At 39.0% G+C, this 25503-nt stretch overlaps 4 protein-coding genes across 4 annotated transcripts in view; 1 reads left to right on the top strand and 3 right to left on the bottom strand.

The window, feature by feature from the left end:
* The window catches only part of LOC107193336 (triple functional domain protein), a 25321-nt gene extending 14005 nt beyond the window's left edge, over positions 1–11316 (bottom strand). The window contains exons 1-19 of the mRNA XM_015582743.1: positions 11160–11316; positions 9336–9626; positions 9037–9150; positions 8631–8955; positions 7831–8492; positions 7009–7104; positions 6468–6646; positions 6173–6320; positions 5903–6094; positions 5592–5795; positions 5210–5494; positions 4800–5126; positions 4289–4700; positions 3849–4087; positions 3463–3764; positions 3123–3369; positions 2583–2774; positions 2137–2400; positions 1666–2022 (exon numbers count right to left, since the gene is read on the bottom strand). Coding sequence (XP_015438229.1) covers positions 1666–2022; positions 2137–2400; positions 2583–2774; positions 3123–3369; positions 3463–3764; positions 3849–4087; positions 4289–4700; positions 4800–5126; positions 5210–5494; positions 5592–5795; positions 5903–6094; positions 6173–6320; positions 6468–6646; positions 7009–7104; positions 7831–8492; positions 8631–8955; positions 9037–9150; positions 9336–9596 — 4806 coding nt within the window. The 5' untranslated portion in view covers positions 9597–9626; positions 11160–11316. The remainder of the gene's footprint in view (positions 1–1665; positions 2023–2136; positions 2401–2582; positions 2775–3122; positions 3370–3462; positions 3765–3848; positions 4088–4288; positions 4701–4799; positions 5127–5209; positions 5495–5591; positions 5796–5902; positions 6095–6172; positions 6321–6467; positions 6647–7008; positions 7105–7830; positions 8493–8630; positions 8956–9036; positions 9151–9335; positions 9627–11159) is intronic.
* A 1617-nt stretch (positions 11317–12933) lies between these two features.
* On the top strand, positions 12934–14791 carry LOC107192988 (39S ribosomal protein L38, mitochondrial). Its single transcript, XM_015582359.1, has 6 exons — positions 12934–13253; positions 13310–13462; positions 13559–13886; positions 13972–14130; positions 14196–14332; positions 14425–14791. The coding sequence occupies exons 1-6, from the start codon at positions 13115–13117 to the stop codon at positions 14715–14717; spliced, it is 1209 nt and encodes a 402-aa protein (XP_015437845.1). The 5' UTR covers positions 12934–13114; the 3' UTR covers positions 14718–14791.
* Positions 14792–14891: 100 nt separating this feature from the next.
* On the bottom strand, positions 14892–18032 carry LOC107192980. Its single transcript, XM_015582349.1, has 10 exons — positions 17903–18032; positions 17344–17531; positions 17140–17244; positions 16887–17057; positions 16393–16641; positions 16110–16255; positions 15788–15934; positions 15353–15624; positions 15119–15286; positions 14892–14995 (listed from the first exon to the last, which is right to left on the bottom strand). The coding sequence occupies exons 1-10, from the start codon at positions 18003–18005 to the stop codon at positions 14892–14894; spliced, it is 1653 nt and encodes a 550-aa protein (XP_015437835.1). The 5' UTR covers positions 18006–18032.
* Positions 18033–18578: 546 nt separating this feature from the next.
* On the bottom strand, positions 18579–23262 carry LOC107193004 (locomotion-related protein Hikaru genki). The gene is made up of 10 exons (XM_015582376.1): positions 23086–23262; positions 22003–22085; positions 21716–21878; positions 21126–21308; positions 20063–20197; positions 19771–19914; positions 19462–19674; positions 19148–19360; positions 18899–18987; positions 18579–18827 (listed from the first exon to the last, which is right to left on the bottom strand). Exons 1-10 carry the CDS (start codon positions 23207–23209, stop codon positions 18711–18713), a joined length of 1464 nt encoding a protein of 487 aa, XP_015437862.1. The 5' UTR covers positions 23210–23262; the 3' UTR covers positions 18579–18710.
* Positions 23263–25503: the final 2241 nt, after the last annotated feature.

Below are 25503 nucleotides of genomic sequence, written 5' to 3'. Positions count from 1 at the left end.
AGGAAGGAAGGAAGGAAGGAAGGAAGGAAGGAAGGAAGGAAGGAAGGAAGGAAGGAAGGAAGGAAGAAAGGAAGGTGGATGGATGGGTGGGTGAGTAAGTGGGTACATAGAAGGGAGGGCAGGAGAGGTTGTACGACAAAATGTAATGCCAGGAACGCTCATACGTTGTGTGCGTGGACGAATGTTGAAGTACCTGAGATAAAGAGGTTTGACGATGAAAACGTCGGGCCTGGAACGAGCCCGGAGTGTCAATGGTATGTTGCCTAGAAAGGGCTGTGTGCGACGAAGCTACAGAACTCTGATGGAACCACGGTAATGAGATCTTCCTACGAGCTTTCTGAACGATGGTTGCAGGTTTTCCTGCTGGCGACGTCATGACAGTTTTGTCCCGTCCTTAGTTCACGTGTACAGATACGATAAGCAAATGTAAAGAGCGAAAGACGAGATCGAAGATGTCGTAATACGTACGAACGACATGCTTCCGGTTTGTTCCGTGTTTCTTTACCGAGCAAATAAGAAAAAAAGGAAACCCGCTTACGACAACGACGACTAGTTGGAGCCGCCTCACTCACCGCCGAACGGAGGACCCATTCGACCCAAGTGTCGCGCCCGTACTGAGCCAGTTACCTATCAGCCCCTCCTTCCTTCCTTCCTTATCCCACCGACCTCACCACCAATCTATTTCTCACCCCTTGCCCCATACCCCTACCGACGCCGCCGCCATTTTTCCCTCTTTCGCATCGCGTCGCGACGCGCTTGCTCACCGTTCGACCACTCTCGAACCCCACCCAAAACTGTTTTTGCTCGCTAACTGATCGACTGACCGACCGACCAACCGACCAACCGAACCAACCGAACCAACCGAACCAACCGAACCAACCGACCGACAAAGGAACCGGCAATGTCTGTCCAGTTTACCAACACACTATTATCAAACACCAACTATCCAGTGAACAGAGGAATTAAGGGAAAATTAGACTGTTCATCATCATCCTTACAACTACTACTATATAATACTTTCGCCTTACCAATTTTTATAACTCCTGTCGATTATCGTTTACTACAATTATTGTATTAATGAGCGATTGGTAACACGATAACGTGTCGAAATACATGACAAGTGAAATTACGCAAGTGTTATTTTTCCAAGAATTACCTTTCCCTTAATTCTTCGTTGTTGAAATAATAATTGTAATAATAAATGTAGAAGGTCAAAGCGTCGAGCCAATGTTTCACACGAATATGTAGTCGAATTTTGTGTGTGTTACGAATCCTCTCGAATTAAACACGACTCCGAATATCACGGCACTTTGTAATTCACACAGTGCGTCGCCGTTTCCAGTGAAAGATAATGAAAATACGTGCCATATTCGTCAATCCGTCGTTATTACCAATTTAGACTCGGTGTAACAGTGTTCGAAACGAATGACTATCGATTCCTACATATCGATGACAGATGTATTGCAATTATGATGGCAACATCTTTCATCGTACGTTTTATCAACTGTATTAGACATTATGTAGTTGCAACTACCAGAGTTATCACATATTGCAAATCAGCTTCACATAGATATTCGCAAATACGTAAATTCTATCGCGAGACACGAACAGAAAGAAAAGCTTTCAGACCGAATGCTCTAGAATCTCGAAGACAAAATTGCTCACCTTATCAGAGTCCGTGGTATTCGTGGATCCAAAGGACGCCAATGAGTTTCTGTCCAAATTTTCGACGCTGTCATCCAGAGAAGCGCATTCTTCGAGATCTCGGCTCGAACGTTGACTCGAACTCTTCTTAGCAGGACTTTTAGGCATACTTAAACTGAAATATGTTTCTTGGATAACTTCACGCAATCTCTTCACCCATAGCTGTTTCGCATCCATTGAATTAGCACGGAGAACAACTCGCGTGTCACTGGTCGGTGCTCGTCCCGTCCAAACTGCGAATTTACATTCATCGCCTTCGATGTGCTCAGTTACGCCCAACTCAGAGGTCATCAAGCGGCTTTTGTAAATATATTTTACCTGTGGCGGTAAAGAAAGCACACTTCATTTCTGACTAAAAAGTTATTAGACTTTACAAGTGTAACACACCATACTGCAAATCCGACTGACGTAACGACTATACGTATTGCCTACCTTTCCAGCGGAATCCTTGACTTCCTTGCTAAACAGTAGGTACAACTCGAAGAGAAATATATGTCGGTCTCTACCTTTCCTAATTAATTGTTTCGGATCCCATACCGTGAACGAATCTTGTAGTACTACATCGCCGAGAGTATCTATTCTTACGTCGCAGCCTTCTAGCATACTCAAATGTAAGGCATCGTTCGCTTTTTTAGGCACATTTAACATCACTTCCAACCCGTCTTTTATTTCTCCCTGTCCTTCTTGGCAGCAAGCCTAAGTTGAATAACGGAAAAGAAATGGAAATTTAAACGGAAGATAGAAAATAAAATAAAACAAGATCAATTGCGTCCTAATTAGAACCAGTCACGCCGCGTTTACATATTCATAAACGCCGAAGAATAAAGGAACGTGAAAGAGACAACAACGATCCCGTTTGTTCTAAGAAAGATACGTACCTGAAGATCTTTCAGAAGCAACTGATACTTTGTGATTCTTTGCACGGGTTTAATTAGATACGCGGCAATTGGATGTTCAACACGGTGTTTCCTTTGTAATTCTTCGAACCATGTACCACCATGAGTAACCAAATATTGATTACTTTCGGGTTTATTTTTACAATAGGTCACGTACATGTCAAACTTGGGCGCCTAGGCGAAAAAAGAAGATTCAGCTAGAAACTGAAGTGGGTGAAAAGAAAATTCGCAATTTCCGTAACACGTTCGCCGCCGCCAAATGTCTTGCTGCCCCATGGGCCAGGTGTCGACAGTGTGTCGATTAGTCACCGTCACACAGATTTACAATATTTTTGTTTATGCACGTGTGTGGATGCACGCGTACTATAGATTACAAATAAGTGGCAAACAGTGGCAAACTACTTACGATTTTCTGGCCAGCAGCGAACGCGTTAAAGTAAAATTATAAAACAGTAGTATCTTAGAAATACGATCACCATTCAAAGTCAACCGCCTAAATAAACCCAATAAGAGAAGACTTACCCAAGTTACAAAACAATGTCCAACATCCTCCGGCATGGTTTCGTATTTTTCCAATTCGCGAAGAAATATATTGCTATGAAACTGATGAATTTCCTCCATATTGCTAAAGATTATCGATTCTCGGCCTTGCAGTCCCGCCGGAACGTTACCTTTGCCGCATCGGGTTTCTTCCAAGAAGCAACGAATACAAGTTTCCAGGTCTTTCACGTAAGTACGTTCCGTTTGTAACAATTCGGCCATTATAAATCTATTAAATTGCAACAACAATGTGTATTATATATATATATATATATATATATATATATATATATATATGTACATATATGTACTATTTACTTACTCTTTCCGTCGTGCTGACCGTCTTTTTTCTTCGTTCAATTCCTTAAGGTCCTTTCCTTTGATTTTCTCTTCGAGCAACGGATCGGAATTGCGATCGATACACAAATCTTTCTGACCATCGTCGGACTGAATTCCTAGATCATCTTCGATTTGTGTTTTGTAACAATCCATTCGCATACTGAAATCCTTGTATCGTTGATCAACTTCGGCAACCGATTGTTTAATTGCTGTTGCGTGAGCATGACCTTTCTCGACCAAATTATCGGCAAGTTGAATTAACAATTTTACCCTTTCTCTCGTTTCCTATGCCAAAAGGAAACACATCCGAAGAAATAAGAAAAAATGTCCATCAACTTGAAGACAAGATGAAAACCAAGTACAACCTACCTTGGCAGCACCTTTAAACTCATTATGTTCGTGTAATAGTTGTTCGTTTTCGACACGATTTTTTCCAACGTTGGTATGCGTAGCTAAATACAATTCACCGGTTTCTCGAATCCATTCTAGGGCTTGTTTAGCGCTGCGCTCAAAAAGAACATACTGATGGCATTGATCTAGACGCTTCTTACGTTGAGTCCAATATTCTAGCACTCGATTCTCCTTACAAAGTAATTCCTCCAAAATACCTGTAACACGAGGCAACGGAGGGATTAAACATATAAGTACATTCAGACGGAACCTTTCAATAACGCGATCAATATCGATCGAAAAAAACTGAAAGACCAAGAAAACACGTTCGATTATCAACAACGTTTTTTCTTAAATCTACCATACTAATCGATCGATCAGTAAAAAGTTATACTGAAACAAAAGAATGTGAAACTAACTTTTAACTTTATTCTCGGAACCAGTGCTATTTGCCTGATAACTATAAAATTGCAGACTACGATTCGTATATTTCAGGAATGTTTCCGCAGTTCGCCGTACCAACGTGCACGCTTTTAAAAATGCTTCTTTCTGTTCCTGGTGTTTACCAACGAGTGTCGGAACTTGCACCGCTTTCTCGCCAGAGGAACACCAATCTTCGTCCCTTTTGTATTCGCGTTCCAAGCTGTCTAATACAGAACGTACTTGTTCTGCCGTTTTGTAAAAGTTAATACTAGCAGTCACTAATTTATGTCTCTCCTCGGCACACGTCACCAGTTGTTGCCACCTCTTGGTCACGTCTTCAGCCACCTCCCTTATACTCTTCGGATCGTAATGATTAGCGCTTACCAATGCGTCCGCTCTGTGCTTCACCTACGACAAAACCAAAGTACATGTATAATTAATCTTCGCGTTATGTGCGCGCGTGCCATGCATCTGTCCGCGGAACAAGTGAACAAGTGAACAATTTACCTGAACAGCCGAGGTATGCGTTTTTTCTATAGCAACTTGAAACTGTTCATGTTCTAATCGAAGCTGCTCAGCATCTTGAAGATTTTCTGGAACTCTCAACGATGCTAATAACATTGCTTCGCCGTTACGTATCCAATTAGCGACGTGAGTGGCGTCTGTTTGCAATTGTACCAATTGAGATGCTTGTTCTAGCCGAACCCTTCGCATTTCCGCCAGATCTTCCGCATCCATTTCCCTTTCGTTTAAGAATTCGAGCAGTACTTGGACTCTAGACGCTGCGCTATGCTGTCCATCTGCCATTATACAAACTCCAGATTGTTCCAGTACCTGCACCAACAAACCAAAATGTAGCCCCTATCCAACTTGAAATTTTCTTCAATTGTCAAACAATTTCATGGAGTCCTTCTTACCTGAGCAAGCTCTTGTCCCTGTTGCAGAACCTGAAAAGCAGTGTTTTGCATATGAGCAACGCCATCGTTGTGCACACGTAACAGTTGCTCAGGAGATCCCTCTCGAGGGGGACCTTGCAGTTCTTGCGCCCACATCTCTAACTGACCGCTTGCTTCTAGAGCGTCCCTTTCGAAAACGCGCAATCGTAGACAAAGTTCGAGTCTCAATTTTCTAGTAGCCCATAAATCTTCCAATTCCTGTCTTAAGCCAGACAATCTACCGAGCGCAGCTTCCACTGCAGTTATCTGAAAAATAAATGGAGCATTGCTCTGTCTCTCTCAGCTCGTATGCGTGCGTGTGCTCAGGATAAATTAAGGTAGATCAGAAAAGAAAAGTACTCACAGAACCCGTAGTGTCGGGAGCATCAGTAGACTCACGTAGTTCCCGAAGCAACGCTTCACCCTGTACGATGGTAGATGTGCAAGCTTCTAAGCAAGAGGCTCTATGCTGGGCACACTGTTCCAATAACCTCTCTGCTGTTTCCAGATTCTCTGCAACCTCGTCCTGTTGCAACTCTTGTCGCAATTCGTCGACCCAACCGCTCAACTGCCAAAACGATCATACGCATTGTCACATTTATCGAGTATGATCTACTACTGTTTCTTTCTTCCTTATAGTTATTACCGGTGTTATCTTGACAATAGAATTGTTACCTCTTTTTCATGAGTGTAAAACACAACCGCTAAATCCAACCTTCGTCGACGCTGTTCAACTCTGGCTGCAAAGCTACTGACGTGAGCCTCTAATTCCTGAGCGACAGCATATATCTCATCAGCAGCACATTCTCCCGTGTGCGCCAATTCTTGTGCAGCGGTAAGCAACTTGGTGGCATTCGTATATGTGTTCTGAATTGAGAAAAGTCACATTTGTCGGTTCGTTTGTAAATGATAAAACGATACTGTTGATTGGTCATTCGGATATACCTGTGCAACGTTTTCAAAATGTTCGTGGCTCTTCTGATATACTCTTGCCTTTTGAAGATTGCGACCTACTCCCGTATTCTTTCTAATGAATACCTCGCCATGGTTCGTTAACCAATCCAAAACTTGTTTCACATCTTCTTGAAATAATCTGAGAACAATAATTGTATCCAATGGAATTGAGCACAGCTAGGGAACATCTGAAAGATCGCACAATAGCATAATGGAAAAACCAAAGATATATATATATATATATATATATATATATATATATATATATATATATATATATATATACCTCAAGGCGAGGCGCTGATGTAATTTTACTTTTCGGGCATGCCAACGAGCTTCTAATGCTCTGTGATGACCTAAGATTTGATGAATAACTGCCAAGACGTGTGATGCACCCTCGCTATAATCCGCAGCTGGATTCCCACTCATACCAGAATGCCCATCGATGCCGTGTCCATCTTGGCTCTAAACAAATTTACCAACTTATCCATTCGATCGTTAAAATTTCATTTTCACAAAGCGAGCGATCTACTTATCTTCTTTCGACACGTCATGCATTGTTACAGGAACCGTAAATGCAATTAAAATTAAAGCAACAGATTTAAGCACGAACTGAATGAAACAACCGAATAAGCATGCAATCTATTCTATTCTTTTTTTTTTTCTTTCTTTCGTCTTCTTCTTCTTCTTCTTCTTATTCTTATTATTTCTGATTTTTTTTTTTATTTTATCAAAGCGTGTCCGCGAACGCATAGCAACGTAAGGTAAACGAGCAAGACTGGTTCGCAAATACGAACATGTACACTCATGCACACCAATAGACGTACATGTTTTCTGGATGTATGGTCTATCCCCTGTGGTTGATTACAGACTTGCACGAGATGATCCAGTTGATAAAGAAGCTTCTTACTGGTACTATGTACCTAAACAATAGGATTACCCAAAACCGTGTTAAACATTTGCTGCTACGCATGTTTCATAGTATACGTCGTTAAAAAATGAACATCGAGCAAGTAGATTTTTACGCGATAAAGAGAACGGAAAACGTCCACCTTCGAATGTTACCATCGATCGACGTACACGGGAGCCTGTCCGTCTTTTTGTTCGAAAAAAGTTAATTTTCACCATCTAACCCTTTATTTTGTAACCGAAAGACTCGTTTTATTACACCCGTATACCAAGCACGCTTCCACCGTTTAGAAGCTATAAAAATAACAATTATTAATTGTTTCGTACATAATCGATGCGAAATGCGTCCAAGTTCGGAACGTGCGCCGAACTCAAGCTGTGACAAACTTGCAGCATCGAGCCTAGTCCGCTCAAAAGTGCCTGATACGCGTCATATACCTGCCAAATATCATTCTCCATTATTATGCTAGACATATTTTTTCATCAAATCGCATCTACATATATGTATTGTATAGCACAAAAATCAGAATAACACTATACCGATCTTCTATTCAGTATGCTATTATATATATATATATATATATATATATATATATATATATATATATAAAAGACGTCACTTTCGAGCGCGACGCTCGAGTTATGCTTAAGTTATAATCCGAGAATTAAATTTCTTTTCATTTCTTAATTAGGAACAGTAACAACTTTCATCAGTTTACTCCAAAGAATGGTAAAATCACCTCTGTATAAGCTTGACACATCGCCTCGTAAAGTGACTGATGTTGTCGTATATGAGATTCCAAGATCGGTATTTCATTAGGCAAGTTCCCAGCGTCACATGCTTGACTCCATCCAGCGACGCTGTCCACGTACTGCTCAGCCTTATGATGAAAAACAACGCTCAAGCTGAGAACCGCGGTTCGTTCATCGAGACCCGCAGCAAATTCTTTCCAAGCTCGATCCAGTCGACCGGCCACCGCTCTGATATGTCCGGCAGCATAGTGCTGTGTTTCGAGCAAACGACTGGCCATCGTTAGGATTTTATTCACGTTTACATATACGTTCATGGAACTTATGGTGAAATGCTTATGCTCTTCCTGCAAAGTTTTCGCCAACTGATAAGATCGACCGATCTCGACGTAATTTGCCAAAAATCCTTCTCTATTATGACAAATCCAATCGAACATTTTTTCACAATCCTGTTCAAAAAGTCTCAGCTGAAAACACTGCTCCAACTTCATTTTTTTTATATGCCACAGCTGCAAGAGATGTTGTTGCGCTGCATGCACAGAATCCAAGTGTTGAATCACCAAGGTTGCCAATGCTCGTCCATCAGGGTCAGTACCGCCAATGGCACCACTCTCGATGCTACCTCCTCCATCGCTACTGGTTGCAGCCATACCTACGGATCACAATAACAATAATAATTTCCAGCCAATCGTTTCACGTTTCACAAATTTTTTTCAATTTACCAACGGAAGGGAAAATTCATAAGAACAATAAGTTAAGAATGATAAAAAGAAGAAAAAAAAAGGCTTACTATTATCGAAACGTGTCAGCAATCGTTGACCGACAACTTCGATCTCTTCCACTGGAACTTTCATAATTTTCTTTTTCATTTCATTATGTAAGTCGATCCCGTGTTTCGCTCCAGCCACATCGTCAGCGAAATCGTTGCGACTCAAATCCTCTTGCAAGTCGTCTAATCGATCAAGAAGATCGGCCGCCTGCCACGTAAAATCTTCTACAGCGAGTCTAGTATCGATCCATTGCGCATGGTCGTATTGCAACGATCCGTCTAAATCCCCAGTCAATTGGGATGGATCTATTACTTTTGTCAGCGCTTCTAGGCTTATAGTGTTTATCTAAAATTGTATAGTCTTCCATTAGTTATTTGTATTACAATTCATCAATCTCGTCCCCCTGTTTACGTGTTTCTCGCTTACCTCAAAATTATACTTCTTTTGTTTAGCCAGTGTAGTTCGCTGTTTTTGCCAAAAATTTTCAGGTTTTATGATGAAAGCAACATGAACCGAACGATGAAAGTGTTCATGTAACACCTTAAACAGACGAATTTTGATCTTCAACATTAAAATGGCTTAGTAATCCATCGTTCGTGCAACATGTATAAGAAGTACATTGTATTAAAGCGAACAACTGAAGCGTTTGACCAAGTTACAATAATATAATACGTACAAGTGGCATTTATGATTCTCAAATGTCAATTGATAGAATAATATACAACCTTGAGAATAGGTTTAACAGAGTCCCACGTAGCACCACGCATGTCCACAATCACAGTGAAACGCAAACTCCTGGCCTCCTCGCCAGGTACAGTAAATAGGTATTGCAACAGACGACGATAATCTTCAGGTTTTGCACGTTCTCTTCTAGGAGTTGTAGGAAACACAAGTACCGGTCCGCCTCTACGATCTCGACCACCTGGTAATATGGCCAGACGCTCTTGAAGCAAAGGCAAAATCTCCGCTGCTCTAGTACCATCCATTTCTTCTATTCTTCTTTAATCGAGCTGTAACTAAAAAAAATGTTTAAACTGATGAATTTATAATATATACTGCATTATTGTTTATGTGTTAACACATTTCAGACTGACGTACGATTACAAGACCATCCCCAGAATCGGGTAATGTGTACGTACAATCTGTGCATGACCTATATGGTAAGTCATTGACTTAGATCATGACTCATCAGTTGGGTCGTCAGTTTCGAACATGTTAAAAAATTAACAGTATTCATAGAGAGACAATTAACTGATCTTAGCCGTTTCATTAGCTCAAATTATTTAACAATTACAAAATGATATCTTTTTTCCATTTTCATCTATACTACATGACATGTGTGTGTGTGTGTGTGTGTGATTCACAAGAACGTTTTAACATTTTAAAAGCCTGTAAGGCCATTTTTCATTCATTGCCATTTGATAAATTTTTCACTTTTATCACAGTTATAATAATAATAATGTTTGTTATAAAGGTATTATATATAATAAAATCCATTTATCTTACCTTTGATCATTAAACTCTCTTGAAATATTTCAAAGAAAGTAGGACTCTATAAGTTTTTATCGTATTGTTAACAATACTCATGACTTGAATTCTAGGAAACAAAAGAAGCGGAGGAAAAGAATATTTTTCTTTACTAGTAAGTTTTTAAATGTATACATATTCAAATTTGTGTCAGCCATCTATGGAAGACTAAAACAAACTATGATACAACTCACAAATATAAAAAAAATACACAATACCAATACTTTATTTTGTAATTTATAATACATAGAGACACATGACTATAGTGGGAATGAAAGGGGTTAATTGTTAATCCTTTATTGCAACAGAATACATATGTATATGTATATCATACTTTGATAGAGTGTTTGTTTCAGAAAAGATAAATCAATATATTTTTTCTCTAAAAATCCGCGTTCCTCTCCTCGTATATTTTACTGAAATTTTTCCTAAATGATTTCCACAAATACCTGTGTACAGCTTCATTACATCATACACAATATTTATATAAAACCAAACATGCTATCAAACAATTTTTCTACTTTATCGTTTTAAGACGTAGGTATAGTTATAAAAGGAGAACATAAAGACAACGTTTTATGAATTCCACGCGCCAGAAGGACACTCGTCGGATCGACACATTAACGACATGGGTTAACATCTATCGGACAAAAATCGGTGAATCGTTTCGGCGAGAACTATTCGAAAAAGAACGGTAGAACTTGACTGGAAACGAGACCCATTGTTATATCCCCATTGTAGCCGTCATTGCTGCCTGAACTATACCAACCATTACACCACTGTCACAGTATAGTTATAAAAGTGAATATAATTCCGTATGTTTTTTTTTTTTAAGAAACAAAGTACGTCTAACAACAACGCGCGACAAGCTAAAGTTCTCTTGGTTTGTTCCAAGTACTAAGAGCACTGCGAACAAACTGTCCGCGTTGATCTATTAGTTCGTATATTCTCGCATATATCTCCGTGTATACCATGAATCGAAGAGAACGGGGTTGAATTGTACTGAAAACGGTTCCGCTTACCTGTTAAAGATCACCTTGAAGAGACTTCGAACGTTCCGATTTTCTTTGTACCATACACACATTCGTTCCCGTAATCTTAGTACGACTCATATCTTCCGTTCCTCGACATTGAAACTTTTGCAGTCGCGATGAATGCGAAACCGCAAAACTACTACCTGCCAATGGCAGTCTGCCATATTCGAACTGAACGTTCGAGCCAGAACTTTTCAACGATCTCTTTGCCCGAACATCACGTATGAAATATACGTCTCGATGCGCATAGATGTCGTGCGGGGGCAGCACAAACTTTTGTTGTTCCCATTTGTACTCTCGCGAACAAATTCGGCTTCCGCTAGGGAAAAAACTGACGTGACTAGGGTTGAATCGATACTTTTACTCATAACTACTTCTACGTATAAAGGTATCGAAACGAAAGTATCGATAACTACTTGTATTGAATTATATTTTCCTAATCTTGATACCCAACACAAAAGTTGTTTCTGCGTTGAGAGACAATAAAATACAATGCTATACTTTATCTATTTATTTAAATATTTAATATAAAATTTGAAATACATAAACATAAACATATGTATAAATTCCAAACAATATCCGTCATATAAGATATACACGATAAACAAATATGTATGTCGGGACTTGATTGTAGTTTTGCGCGTTAATTTTGAATATTGAAGTTTGTTAATAATTTATTGATTATTTCAGATGTTCAGTTTTGATGTTTAATTTATCGATCCTAAGTTTTGTAAATAATTTTATTAATAAATTTATCGTTGAGTTCAGCCGTGTGTACTTTTATTTATAAATCGTTGAAATTCTAATTGTACATCATACATCTCACACACACGGGGTCTCTTCAGCATGCTTCGGGGGCTCCGTGACCCCACATTCTCAGCCCACGTGATCAAAGGCGCCTCCACCGAGGCCTCCGTGCAGGGTCTATGGCGTCTCCACTGGGGCTCCGTGACCCCACGCTCTCACCGCGCAGGGTCTATGGCGCCTCCACCGGGGGCTCCGTGACCCCCGCGCTAACCCCACTCGATCAATGGCGCCTCCACCGGGGTCGCCGTGCAGGGTCTATAGCGCCTCCACCGGGGGCTCCGTGACCCCACGCTCTCATCCCACGTGATCAATGGCGCCTCCACTGGGGCCTCCGTGACCCCACGCTCTCACCGTGCAGGGTTTATGGCGCCTCCACCGGGGGCTCCGTGACCTCACGTTCTCAGTAGAGATGATGTGACCTGCTACTTGTGAATCACTCGTGATTCGATCACGTTCGTTCTCAATCACGGTAATTTTTCACAGTGATTCGTAATTTCTCGTGATCGTTTCTGATTGGTGGAGAAACCTAACAGTTCTTTACACGCGACACATAATCTGTATATTTTATATTTTATATTAACGACATCAAAACAAAAATTCGAGTTATATCGTATAAAGGAATAATTAGAAACAATGAAGAATAATGAATAAATTAATGATTATAAATTATAATCTACATGTTACCTAGCAAATCATTCTTTTAGAATTTCTTGTTTTTTCTACTGATTTTTACAAACACAGTAATGTAATTCATCGTAAAATCATATTGAATACGTTTTTCTGTTTAAAGATTAATGACTTACGATTGCAGTGAGCAAATTCACTCAAGATAAAAAAATCGCAATCACGGTCGTGAATGAAGTTAAATCACGATCGTGATCGTGATTCGGCGATCACTGTGATAAATCACCGTTAGTGATTTTGCACGCCATCTCTATTCTATACAATTGATTTAAAGTACATAATCTCAACTGTTTTTTTTTTTCCGAAGTTTACAATAGCATTACAATTACAAAAGCAGAGAAGTGAGTGACTGAGTGTTCCATTTTTTGCAATTTTTACCATACAGAACATCAATGATCAAACGTTTGTATTTTATAACAGTTGTTTGAAATTCTTCGTCTAAATATTTAGTTATGGCAACCACGATATTTCGAATTTTTGCGAATGATTTTTCTCCGTCATTGAAACATCGTATTCAACAAATTCGACATGGACATCGTATACGAGGAAAGCCACCGATGATCGCTCATACTTTAAAACAGCGACTCGAATGTAAGTGAAACACGATGATCTTAGAATGAATGTTTTATCAACAATTTTTCTTTTAGCTCTTAATGCAACTGACCCAACGGTGTCATTTAAAGTAAATATTGGCTTTTCTATTCCAAAACGTTCCAGGAGAACAACAGAGATTTGGATGGCTGAAAAAGAGGCTATAAGAATGAATCCTGAAGCAGAGAGACAATCGAGGAAAAGATTATGTTAGTAGGACTTTTCCCATTGGAAATAAGAACATTTAATGCATAAATGATACTATGAATTCTACACAGTAGCGCAATAACGTTTGTCTCTTTTAGTGTCTGTTGATCTAAATCAAGTGAAAGAAACATGGTTAGATACATTGGGTCCGATTCATGTTCATAAAATTGCTTACCATTATGGGATCTTTCAAGATTTATTTGGTGATGCATATTTTATGCCTGTTGTACCATTAAAGATCGATTATAATACAAACGATGATACATTAGTCAGAGTTTACACAGGGAATGTTATAAAACCTAGCGAAGCAGACAAACCCCCAATTATTAAATATAAAGCTGAAACAGATACTTTATGGACTTTAATAATGAGTACACCTGATGGCAACTTGCAAAATTCAAACAATGAATATTGTCATTGGTTCCTGTGAGTGTGTGTAATTCTTATTGATTTATCTTAACAGGAATAATTGTTCTACGAGATTAAAATCTATTGTTATTACCCCCTGCAGGGGAAACATTCCTGGAAACAATATAGAATATGGTGAACAAATAATAGATTATTTAAAACCAATTCCATGTAGGGGAGTCGGTTATTATCGTTATATATTTATGCTTTACAAACAAAACCAACCTTTGGATTATACAAAGTATAAAAAACCATATCCCTGGTAAGTAAACAATTTTTGACATTTGATTCAGGATACACAATTTATATTCTATTCTTCTATTGTAGTTTACAATTGAACAAGCGTGATTGGAATACATTGAACTTTTATCGGGAACACCAAGAAAACCTTACCCCTGCTGGATTAGCATTTTTTCAAAGCGATTGGGATCCTACAGTAAAAAAATTTTATCATTCATCATTAAGTGCGTATGCTTATTGTAACAATTTCTTTATGTTATAGAGTTGCTAATACTCGAGAATTAACATTACACCTTTTGTAACTTTTCTTGCATAGACACAGAGGAACCAATATTTCAGTATGATTTCCCAAAACCATACATTAAACCACAGACGTGGTTTCCTTTGAAAGAACCATTTAACCTTTATTTGGACAAATACAGAGATCCTAAAGAAATAAGTAAGGAGTTTCTATTGAGAAAGATGAAAAATGTTCATCCCTTCAGAGAAGCAAAACCACCACTCAAGTATCCTAATGCTTGTGCTTTCGAGAAGAATTTACCTTCTTGGCTCAAATTGGAAATGAAAAAAGAACGTATAGGGTGGGGACGAGTTAATGATATAAAATAAAGAATTTGTATCCAACAGTTGCTCTGCGGATTTGTCAGAAGACTTTTGTAAATAAACCATTGACGAGTACCACGCAAAAGGCAAACGAGCATCGTTAATTTATACATGATCCTTAGGACAAATCAATGTCGTGACGTTATGATTTTTAAATGAGACGATGGTACAATGAAGTTATCATTCTAATCGCACATAAGCTTCAACAGCTTGTCTGCTTCTGAATTTGATGTCGGCCCTCGTAAGTATCGAGGAATCAATCGCTTCGTGCTCGACGATGAGACCTGAAAGTACAGTCGATCATAAATATGATAGTAAAAAGCTCAAGATAACGAGCGGATTTAGCAGAGAAGCTAATCGGTTCGTTCGTTAGTTCAAAACTATAAATCACGTTTCAAATGACTTACCCGTTGGTTCTACTCCTTCGTCTTTATACTTTAATCTGGAATTATAATCAGAGACGTAGGTTTGATACAAATCTTTCGCTCTATCATCTCTATCTTCGTCGAATTCGAAGTTGCTCATTCCAAACAGTGCTCCTACTTTCCGACTTACGGTGGATAATAATGCTAAACCTAGAGCAAATGTTACGATAAACGTACGTGTAAAATACGATTTTCTATCATTGTCGTAGCGTTTACCTTCCGTTTCAATTTTTTCCATGATCGGTAGAACGGCTTCCAGTTCTTCCGTATCATCCTTTCCATCCTTCGTCGGTCTTTTATCGGTTTGCTTTTTCGGTGTCCTAATCGTTCCCCTTCTCACACAAACTAGCATCGCTACCATATTTTGTAATGCCGCTCGTATATCCATTAACAGTTCACCACGAACCTTCCTTAAATTCTTATGTTCAAGTTGACGCTGTTTTTGCATCACGATTTGTTCCAGTAACGTTCTTTTATCAGTCTTATATCTGCAGATGAATGAACGAACAGGATCAGTAGGAAACAAAGATTACCGAATGAGATTCATATGTACATAGATATAATTGTTTTCGATACAAATATGCATACGCGGATTGCGATTAACGATGAAAATTAAATTAAAAAAAGCCAAGTGTTAGGAAAATTATTTACTCTTCCACGCCAGCCACAATAGTGTGCTCGATCTCCGTGAGAGTGGATAAAGCTTCATTTTTCTGACTCGATAACGAGTCGCGTTCCTTTACATTTCGGTTGAATTGTTCCAATAATCGCGTTCTTTGTTTCATTTGTTCTTCTAGCCTAGTAAACATTATCCAAGACGCAGAACAGAGGAATTAGTTAAACGGAAGAACTCAAGCCTCGTGCGTATCTACATTTTCCAGCTTTTCTAGATTTTTCGAGCTCTCGGACACTGTATTCGGAATTCGTTGATATCGCGTAAAAAGTGTGATAATGCACAAATCAATATTAATACCTTGAAAGTAACTCTCGATAGGATCGTACGAGCAACGATTCTTTAACTTTATCAAATACTCCTTCCAAAGACTTTATTTGCTTTTCCAGCGATCCATTCGATGCGATCGAAGCACGTCTAACTTCCATGGTGAACATTGTTTCGCTCTGTTTGTTGTGACAGAGCACACAATGTATACAGTGGTGGTCTTTATTTAGCTCAACATGTTTTCCTCTACATTAATCCTAAATTCTACATTATAATTTGCATATTGTTCACGATCTGTTTAATCGATGGAACTTACTTCCGTTCGTATCAACGATTGCGCGTATGACCACAGATCTTCGACTTGCCCGCGAATAAACGCCAACGAACGTTCTCTTTCTTTCATGTTGTTCCAAACTTTTCGAGTAATTTCCTTACATTTTCCTGCTATGTCGTCGGACTCTTCAACCGCGAGTTGTCCCATTATCGTTGCTGCGAGTATCACTTCGCATTGACTTCTTCGATCTTGCTTCAACAAATCCAACAAGGCTTCGTAATGCACCGCGTCCTACGTACGTACATATAGATACAATATAGTTATGGATTACAGAAGTTACATACTAAATCGGCGGTGAGCGGCGGAGTACTTCCGGGTGAATCGAACTTTTACTCGAAAAAATTGACCCAAATTATTTGCATCCTGTGTGCTCGACAAGATGTACGAATGAGAAAATTAGACCGAGAGTCCGAGGGTGGGGATGTACACTATTTCATACTACATGTACTTTGTAACTTCATTTTAACTCGGTGTACCTCTCGTAAAATTTCGAGCATGGAGGTGTATGTTATATTTATCGCCCTCGCTGCATTTTGTTTTGCTATAGATTGTTGATAACGTGCTACCAGCCGTTGTTGCGTTAGATCCTGAGTCCATGGCACCTCTCGTTCTCGCGCGTAACTGTCAAACAATTCTGCATGCTCCAACTGTGTTACATACAAATATCGTATTCCGTACAAGTTATGCACGTGACATCGGTCAATACATACATACTGTATGTGTATGTACCTGTAGTTCGAAGCAACGTTTCAATTTTCTTCTTTTCTCGTAACGAAGTTTGTCCAGTTGACGACGTTTCTGATGATTATCCTCATAAATAATCGTATAAATGTGCTACATTCGCGAAAGAGTTTTTCATTTAAATGTGTGTCTCTTTTACATTTATCGAATTTTAATTACCGCAGAATTCTCTACTTCAATAATGAAACGTACCTCCGTTCTTTGGCCACGGCACTTTAATCGCAAATCCTTGCGATCTTGCAGTAAATTATGCGCACGATCTTTGCTACCGCTTACCAGTTGATGGTACTTTTTCACATCTTCCCGAAATGAACCCAATTGCCATGATATTCTCTTCTTCAACTTTGCCGCATCCTGCAGTCGTAACTTCTTTTCACGATCTGTTTACAATTTTGAAGAATGAATTCTACTCCTGATAAAACGACTCCGTTCGTACGTTTCTAACGAGGAATGTGAACAGAACGAGACGTAAATAAGAATAAGAAAACCATGATGTACTCCATTGTTTCGACATATTTGTCGTGTTACCGATTGACAAGACAAATGTCGACTTCGCGGTGTCACGTATCCCCTAAACATATGTGTACATAGTACATAATAACATAATAAACAATATTCCGGATTTGTATCGTTATGTAAGTTATAAGAAAGCTGAAGGAAAGGAATTCTCTATTTGAAAATGCGAACAGCACACATTCAATTGTCACACAGCTGTCTTATTCTGGATATATGTACATATATTTCCTGTTACCGTATAACTTTAAAATTCCTCGATATTGGTCCAGTTTATCCTTTGTCGTCCATTTGCCGTCCCTAAATCCACGATATACTTCGATCCGTTTGCTGCGGAACATTTTAAAGGCAGAATTTATAAAAGTGTCGATATTAATTCATTTTTTGGCAATCGGTCGAGACTCGCAACAGTTTAATTACTGCGTCTGAAAAATAAAAATTTGCCTCTTCATACGGGACACCAAGAACATTTGTTGCAACGTATTTAAAAACTTGTAATTTCAGAGAATAACTCAACTTTACTTTACATACAAAGATGTATAATATCATGTACAAGGAGAAAGTCGCAGCAAACACCTACTTACGTCGTGTTTCTAAAGGTTAGAAACAGGCATCGAACAATCTATATACGCATATCGCATTCATTTATTGCGCATCTACATATACGTAGATCTCTCTTTCTCCTTCACACACACACACACACACACACACACACACACACATATTCTTATTAAGCTCATTCTTCGACTTTTTTTTCACACGAGACAACCATATGCATCTCTCGTTCATGGTGAGATTATAAAACAGTGTACAGAAATTTTTCATACATGGCTTCGGTCATGGTTGATATGTATCTTATATGTATACCTATGTATATTCTAGAATCTAGAACATGCGTATTCTCGACGGTAACACGTTAGTTACTTGATTTGAATTCACACAAATCATGCCTTACGCGTCTTGTAACGTTGATACAGTTTGCACAATTATTAACGGTGCACCGTACAAGTCAAGTCCGTTCGTTGTGTTATACTCCTTTTTTCGAATTAAACGTCTTTGTATGACCTGCAAGGGGGTGGTGGTGCACTCCATATACCGTTTTCTCGACAAGTTGGTCGCCTAACAGGTTCCAGTGGTGTTACGTAGCCAGGTGAACAGGTAACCTGATCAATACAGTTAATTGCATCGATTTAATAAAAATCAGAAGGGAATCAATACCCGAATCTTTTATTACCTGTATGTTATCGCCAGGTTTGTACCAAAACTTGAGAGGTGCGATTCGTCCATGAGGTGGATCACCTGGGTAAGGGCATCTTACTTTGCCTGTAAACCGTTTAGAACTTGTCGAGTATACCGGAAATATAATATATTAATCGTAAGAAACGAATTTCATCAGGTGCTTGAAATTGTGTAACACTGTTGCAGAGTACCTATAATTATGAATCTTATGGCTCTTTTGACGGTCAAGGCAAAAAAAACTTACAAACTGGTGACATGTGTGACCACGTTCCATTTTCAGTGCATATTATGGAAGCCTCGCCCAAAAGTTGGTGTCCTGGCAAACAAGCATATCTAACGAGTGCACCAACTTTGTGCACCCGATTGCGATACTGTCTCCTTCCGGAATTATGATGACGATGGGTTTGTTCGATAATGCGTCCGCTTTTTGGTACCGATGGTCCCGGGCAGGTGATTTCTGTAGAACGGTCATTAAGCATTCATATTAGAATTATACGGGCCGTACCGTATTCTTTTTCCAATGAAGAGAAAATAAGAAATAAAAATTACATGGCTTACCAGCGCAATTCGGCATATCTCCGCTCCACGAACCGTCCCCTTTGCATTCTATGGTTTGGGATCCCAAAAGCTTGTGACCCCACATACAAGCGAATACAGCCTTACCATCAAAGGTATTGTTGTATTCGAGAAGCTGTAACCATGTATCGTCAACAGTGTCCAAAGGTGGACATTTTATCGTTTCGCAACGCGGTATATCGGCAGACCATTTACCTAAGAATAATTGTAACGAAATGTTTGCATTTAATCAGAAATTGAAACATATTCAAGAAAGTTTTTATCATTTAGAAAACTTTCCCCATTTTTTACCATTGTACTGGCATGTTATACCAGTCGCACCTTCCAGTCTGTACCCGATAGGACACTCGAATACTGCTCCGTGCCCCATTCGCGCGCCTTCGATTTTTCCTAGCAATGGCGGTTCAGGTGGAGTCAAAACTGGACATTGAACGTCTGCAATGGCGCGTAATAAAGTTATAAAAATGCTTAGTTTGCCTTTCAATAAATTCCATTCCGACATATGTAATATGTAAACATATTATTCTTATAGGTAATCTGTCTTTCGAAAAGCAAAACACGACAGTCAAACTTGAACACTTACCCACGACGTGAACACGAATCGAGTTGGACAGTCCACGGGGCGTGGAACACGTGTACACGCCGGAATCTTGAGCTTTTGCATAATATATCGATAGCCGGTATTTCCAGTCTCTTTCACGAGCTGCAATCGCCCATCCTGCAGCGAACGGAAATCGCTACAACGTAACGTTCGTTGGTTTCCGATGCGCCGCGACTAATTTCGCATATTTCTACATACCTATACATATGTGTGTAAGTCTTTTCCACATACATACATATGTACAATCTTTCGCTATTAGCTGTAAATCTAAATGCACAGTTTCAAGCTTTGAAAACGCGAAACATCGTCGATCGTTTGCATGTATCTATCCTTGTACATATGTATACTTAAATTCTACCTATATGTGTTCTTCTTGAAAGTTCGAAAGTTAGAGTATCACATGACATGTCGCGTATTATAAAAATGTTTTTAATTTAACCGTCTGTTGCTCGTATATCGTTAACATATACCTATACCTATACCTATACCTATACCTATACCTATACCTATACCTATACCTATACATAATATCTTTAACATATTGTACATGTGTACATACATACATACATATATGTAAGATCCTATGCAATTTCGTAAAAGGTTAGACCTAATTCAGAGTGTAGACTTGAGAACTCCGAATCGTTTAGTTTACAATTATTAAACTCTTACACGACACATTGTTACGTGTAATTGAATAGACCTCTTCAAGATTTTTTAAAAGTATTGCACTCGATTCTGCGACTCGGAATTCAATAAGAGCAAGCGTTTCATCCTAACCCAGACCTACATATGTATCTATATGTATGTGTAGGTTATCGGCTATCAGGAGGCCTAGGCAGTGATTACAGATTATATGTGTATCATATATACATGTACAATATCTGTAGTCAATGGCTTGTAGGCTTGTTTATGCGAAACAGATTACAGAAAGTTAGAGATGGCGTTGTTTCTATGGTAAGTTAATCGTAATCGACTTTTCGATTTTTAAAACGATCAATGGTTTCGTACCTTGATCCCTTGACAGCGAACACCGACGATCACTTACCGGTCAAATATTGCCGAAATGTCGAGGTCCATGTCCATTCTGGATTACCGAGTTTCCTAGCAAAAAGACATTCGAGGTGAAGAATGCTTCCTGGAAATACAGCGAGGGCACCGGATGGTTCTACGGCCGCCGAACCGGTTGGTAATCCAAACACAATCGTGGGTGGCACATCTTCTGTTTCTCCTCGAACAGTCATCGGAGGAGAATACATAAGCGACTATCGGGGTTTTATCTCCATCAGGAGGAGCTTCGAGGAATCTCGAATATTTGTTTATTCATCGAATCTTCTAAAGGTGCAAACTCATCAAAGGAGCGAGCATTCTCGCTCGTTGTCAGTTCTCGTTCAGTGTATATGGTACATACATACATATATGATACATAAGTATGTAGATATGTACTTGCATACCGCTCAACGAATACGAACTAGCGAGTAAATGCAACTTTTCAATTGAACACGAGCGGGCACTCGGTGGTTGCTTGGTGCGTTCGCATTATAATGTTACATATTAATAAATCTTTATCTTCGTTCAAGGTGGACCAACGTCGGTAGAAGAAACCGAAATATTGGGACTACGTACGAAATTACTCACCGGTGTAATTCGAAATCGCCGTTGTCGGGGCACAAGATGGTAGTTTTCCATTCCAGCTCGCATTGCGGCAATGCAACAAAGAATCACCGATGAGCTTGTATTTACCTAGTTCTCTGCACCTTACGGTCACACGTTCTCCGTGCGGTACACTGATTTTATCTACCTAAAGGAACAAGGCAACAGACGCGTAACGATTAAGCGCGTATTACATGTGTATATACACATTTATACATTTCAACAAAAAATATTTTACTAGAACTGGAAGTGTTACTCGTAATTTTACTCACGGATATAGTTATATTTTTGTAAGTAACGATTAAGAGCGGATGCAGACCTTCGAGTTTACAACCCCGTTCGAATCCCTCCGTATCTGTAAGAAAATTCGAATTGCTAATAAATAGGGAATTTTTTCGCATCGACTTCTTACCTAGATAACGTGTTAATTATTATCGATTTTTTATAATAAAGTATTCTCGCGTATACGACTCATTCATCTGCCGGCAAGTACATATGTATATTATCGTGCGATACTCTCTCTATGTATTTTGTAACGAGCGAGGATTATGTCGAGCACCATTTTCATGGAAAGTCGTGAAATATTATTTGTTATTTAGATTTTACATCTATACGGGTAATTGGTAGCGGAGACATATAATGTACATAAGTATATGCAAATACGGAATATGTACGTGTAAAGCGCGGGAGAGTTGTTGTTGTAACGTAATCTCACATGCAGTGCTGTACCAAATCGATTGCGTTCTCGATTAACCAGCGTTTACGTATTATACATATGTATTGTATACTACGTGTACTATACATATACATATGTGCATGTACATGTCACGCGTCTTTGGATATGCAGACGCCCAATTAATGGAACCGACGACAACAATCGTGCGTGTCCCTTTCGACCCTGCTCCTTATATCGTCGAAACAAGAATTACGCGTTCGACAAATACATTATAAATCCATGTTTATTTTATCGCGCATGCTCGGCATGGTTCTGCCAGACGGTCAATAGAGTATCTAACCATTTCCAAAACCGTCCAGACGCCTCGTTATCGATCCGTTTCGGACTGTTGAAAAATGTTCGTGTTGTTAATACACACACATGCATCTATATATTTTGTGTCCGTTAAAAATTATCCTATGGAATAAGCCTACCAACAATAAGCATATCTCATTATGAAAGAAACTTCATTCACGACAAGAGCTGCTATGTATTTTCCTTGCCGTATGGTGCACGCACGTTTTCAAAGTTGCAATTTCATTTTGCCAGTGTGAACAAGATAGGATTGTCGCGATTTTGGATAAATGAAAAAAAAAGAAACAAATTACCGCGTAGATACATTATACACACGCACACACACCCGTTTGGACCCCGTTGCAAAATCCAACAGTTAGACCGAGCAAGAAAAGGAAACATCTCGTCGTTGGTGTCGTACGGTACACACTCTGGAACAATTTTCTTCTTTTTTCCTTCTCGATGGACATACTGTTTGTCTTCGCACATCAGAGCGAAACCCTGTTCGAGTCACCACACTGGAACTTCGTTTCGATGCTACTGTTGCATCGAAAATGAAATGAATTTTCGTACGTCGGGATATCACTCGCTTTTGATTTCGACATTTCGTTTCATGAGCACAACAAACCGTACGTCACCGACCGTCAATTTCTTGACAGGACTGAAAATCGAAGGAACAAATAAATCAAAGCATATCCGCGAGAAGACCGAGAAATACCGATCGGACAAACGGTTCGAATCTGTACGTACATGCCGCGAAAACGGTACACGATTGCCCAACGGTGAACATCAAGAGCAACGTCTGCATTAACTAACTTCATCGCGAACGTTCGTGAACAACACGTTCCACAGTGGAACATCCACTACCACACTGCTGCGGGCTGCCGCCAGGACCACCACCACCACCACCACCACCACCACCACCACCACCACCTCCACCTCCACCTCCACCACCTCTGTCCCCAACACCGCCCCCATTATCATCTCTGCGAGAATTCATCAAAGTGAATTAAGGAAAGAATTATCCCATTATGAACTCATCATTGCTTCTTCACTCGAGAAAGCATACATCCCCACCTGTTTACATTGTTTTTAAGAATTTTTTCATACTTTCATTCATTTTGTATTTAATTTTCATTCACAGTATTACTAATTTTCTTTCCATGTTTCATACTTCGTACAAGATCAGAATAAGTTCGATTCAAAACTTCAAAGACCATGTTACGTACGGGAACTTACTGAGATACAAGTTCACTTTGGACAACTCTTCCAGCGTTATGCTGACAGCTTCCGTCTTGACCAAGCACTCGATTTGTAACTTAAAGAACGTAGATTAATACCCTCCATCAATTAAGAAATAATTATCAGAAGATCGTTCTTAAAGTCACAAGTGTTTACAACGGTTGTCACTGTTTTGTCATGCGTTCGGCGTTTAGTTCACGTTTGGACATCTCTTATAACGTTATACGGTCAGCTATCAGTCTTGACTGACCATTAGATTTCAAGCTTAGGAAACGTAGATTAATCCCCGGCCATTGACAATAACAATAAACGACCGGAACACTGTTAAAATCGCATTTAAACGCGGAATACCCCTATTTTTGCGACCGGTGGCGCCACCCGTGGCAATTTGCTCAAACTGCTAGCCAAATCATACCGACAGGTAAGTGAAAATTCCTAATGATGGAAAAATGCGAATATCTCAATAATTAAGCGCTTAAAATGAACGTCATTAGTCTCAAAATGGTCCTTAGGACTTAATACATAGACCCAATAGTGCAGAACCCCAAAATTAGTAAAATTAGTTATGCCTGTATTACCGCAACCCCTTATGAAGCGACAATCCTAATTGCAACAGATTTCGTTCGCATTTACACCACTGAAAGGGCATCATTCTTCCTCGTCACGCATTAAGAACTTAGATTAGTACTTTCTATCGGCTGTGAAGCAGTAATTACAAGAACATTGTTACAATCACATTTATTTGCAATGGTTGACACTGTATCTCGTCATGCGTACCCCGTTTCGTTCACTTTAGACAGCTCTTACACCGTTATACGGATAGCTTTCGTTTAGATAAACCACTTGATTTGTAGCTGAAAGAACGAAGATTAATCCCATGCCATTGACAATAACAATAAACAACCCGAACACTGTTAAAATTGCAATTAAACGCTGAATATCACTATTTCTTCGACCAGTGGCGCTTTTAGATTTTATATCTTAAAAAATTGCTTCCAATTTTTCATATTCGCAAATGAAAAAGCAAAAATTTGTCGTTTGCGCAATAGATACATAGACAATGGTCTTTTTACACAAATATGGTACCAATTACCGAAGGAACTATGATCGCAAATTCTTCTGTTCGATGACTAATAAACGTATTAACACAATTTCCATCTATCCACCTTTCGCAATTTCTTACAACTAACTTAGATATCCAAATATTCTTATACCAACGATACGAAAATCCCACGGCGGACGACTTCTTTCTTAAGTCTACCTGAAAGTAAAATAAATCAAAAGAAAACAGAATTAAATAAAATATATCAAAATAAAACACAAGTAGTTAAAATAAATCAATGTAGAACACAGTTAATTAATATAAATGAAAATAAAACACAATTAATTAGAACAAATCAAAATAAAATACAATTAATTAAAATAAATAAAAATAAAACACAAGTAATTAAAATAAATAAAAATAAAACATAATTAATTAAAATAAATCAAAATAAAACACAGTTAATTAATATAAATAAAA

Source organism: Dufourea novaeangliae, unplaced genomic scaffold (assembly GCF_001272555.1).
Source record: "Dufourea novaeangliae isolate 0120121106 unplaced genomic scaffold, ASM127255v1 scaffold7, whole genome shotgun sequence".
NCBI lineage: Eukaryota > Metazoa > Arthropoda > Insecta > Hymenoptera > Halictidae > Dufourea > Dufourea novaeangliae.
The sequence above is the reverse complement of the archived record's forward strand: the minus strand, read 5'-3'. Positions and strand labels throughout refer to the sequence as shown.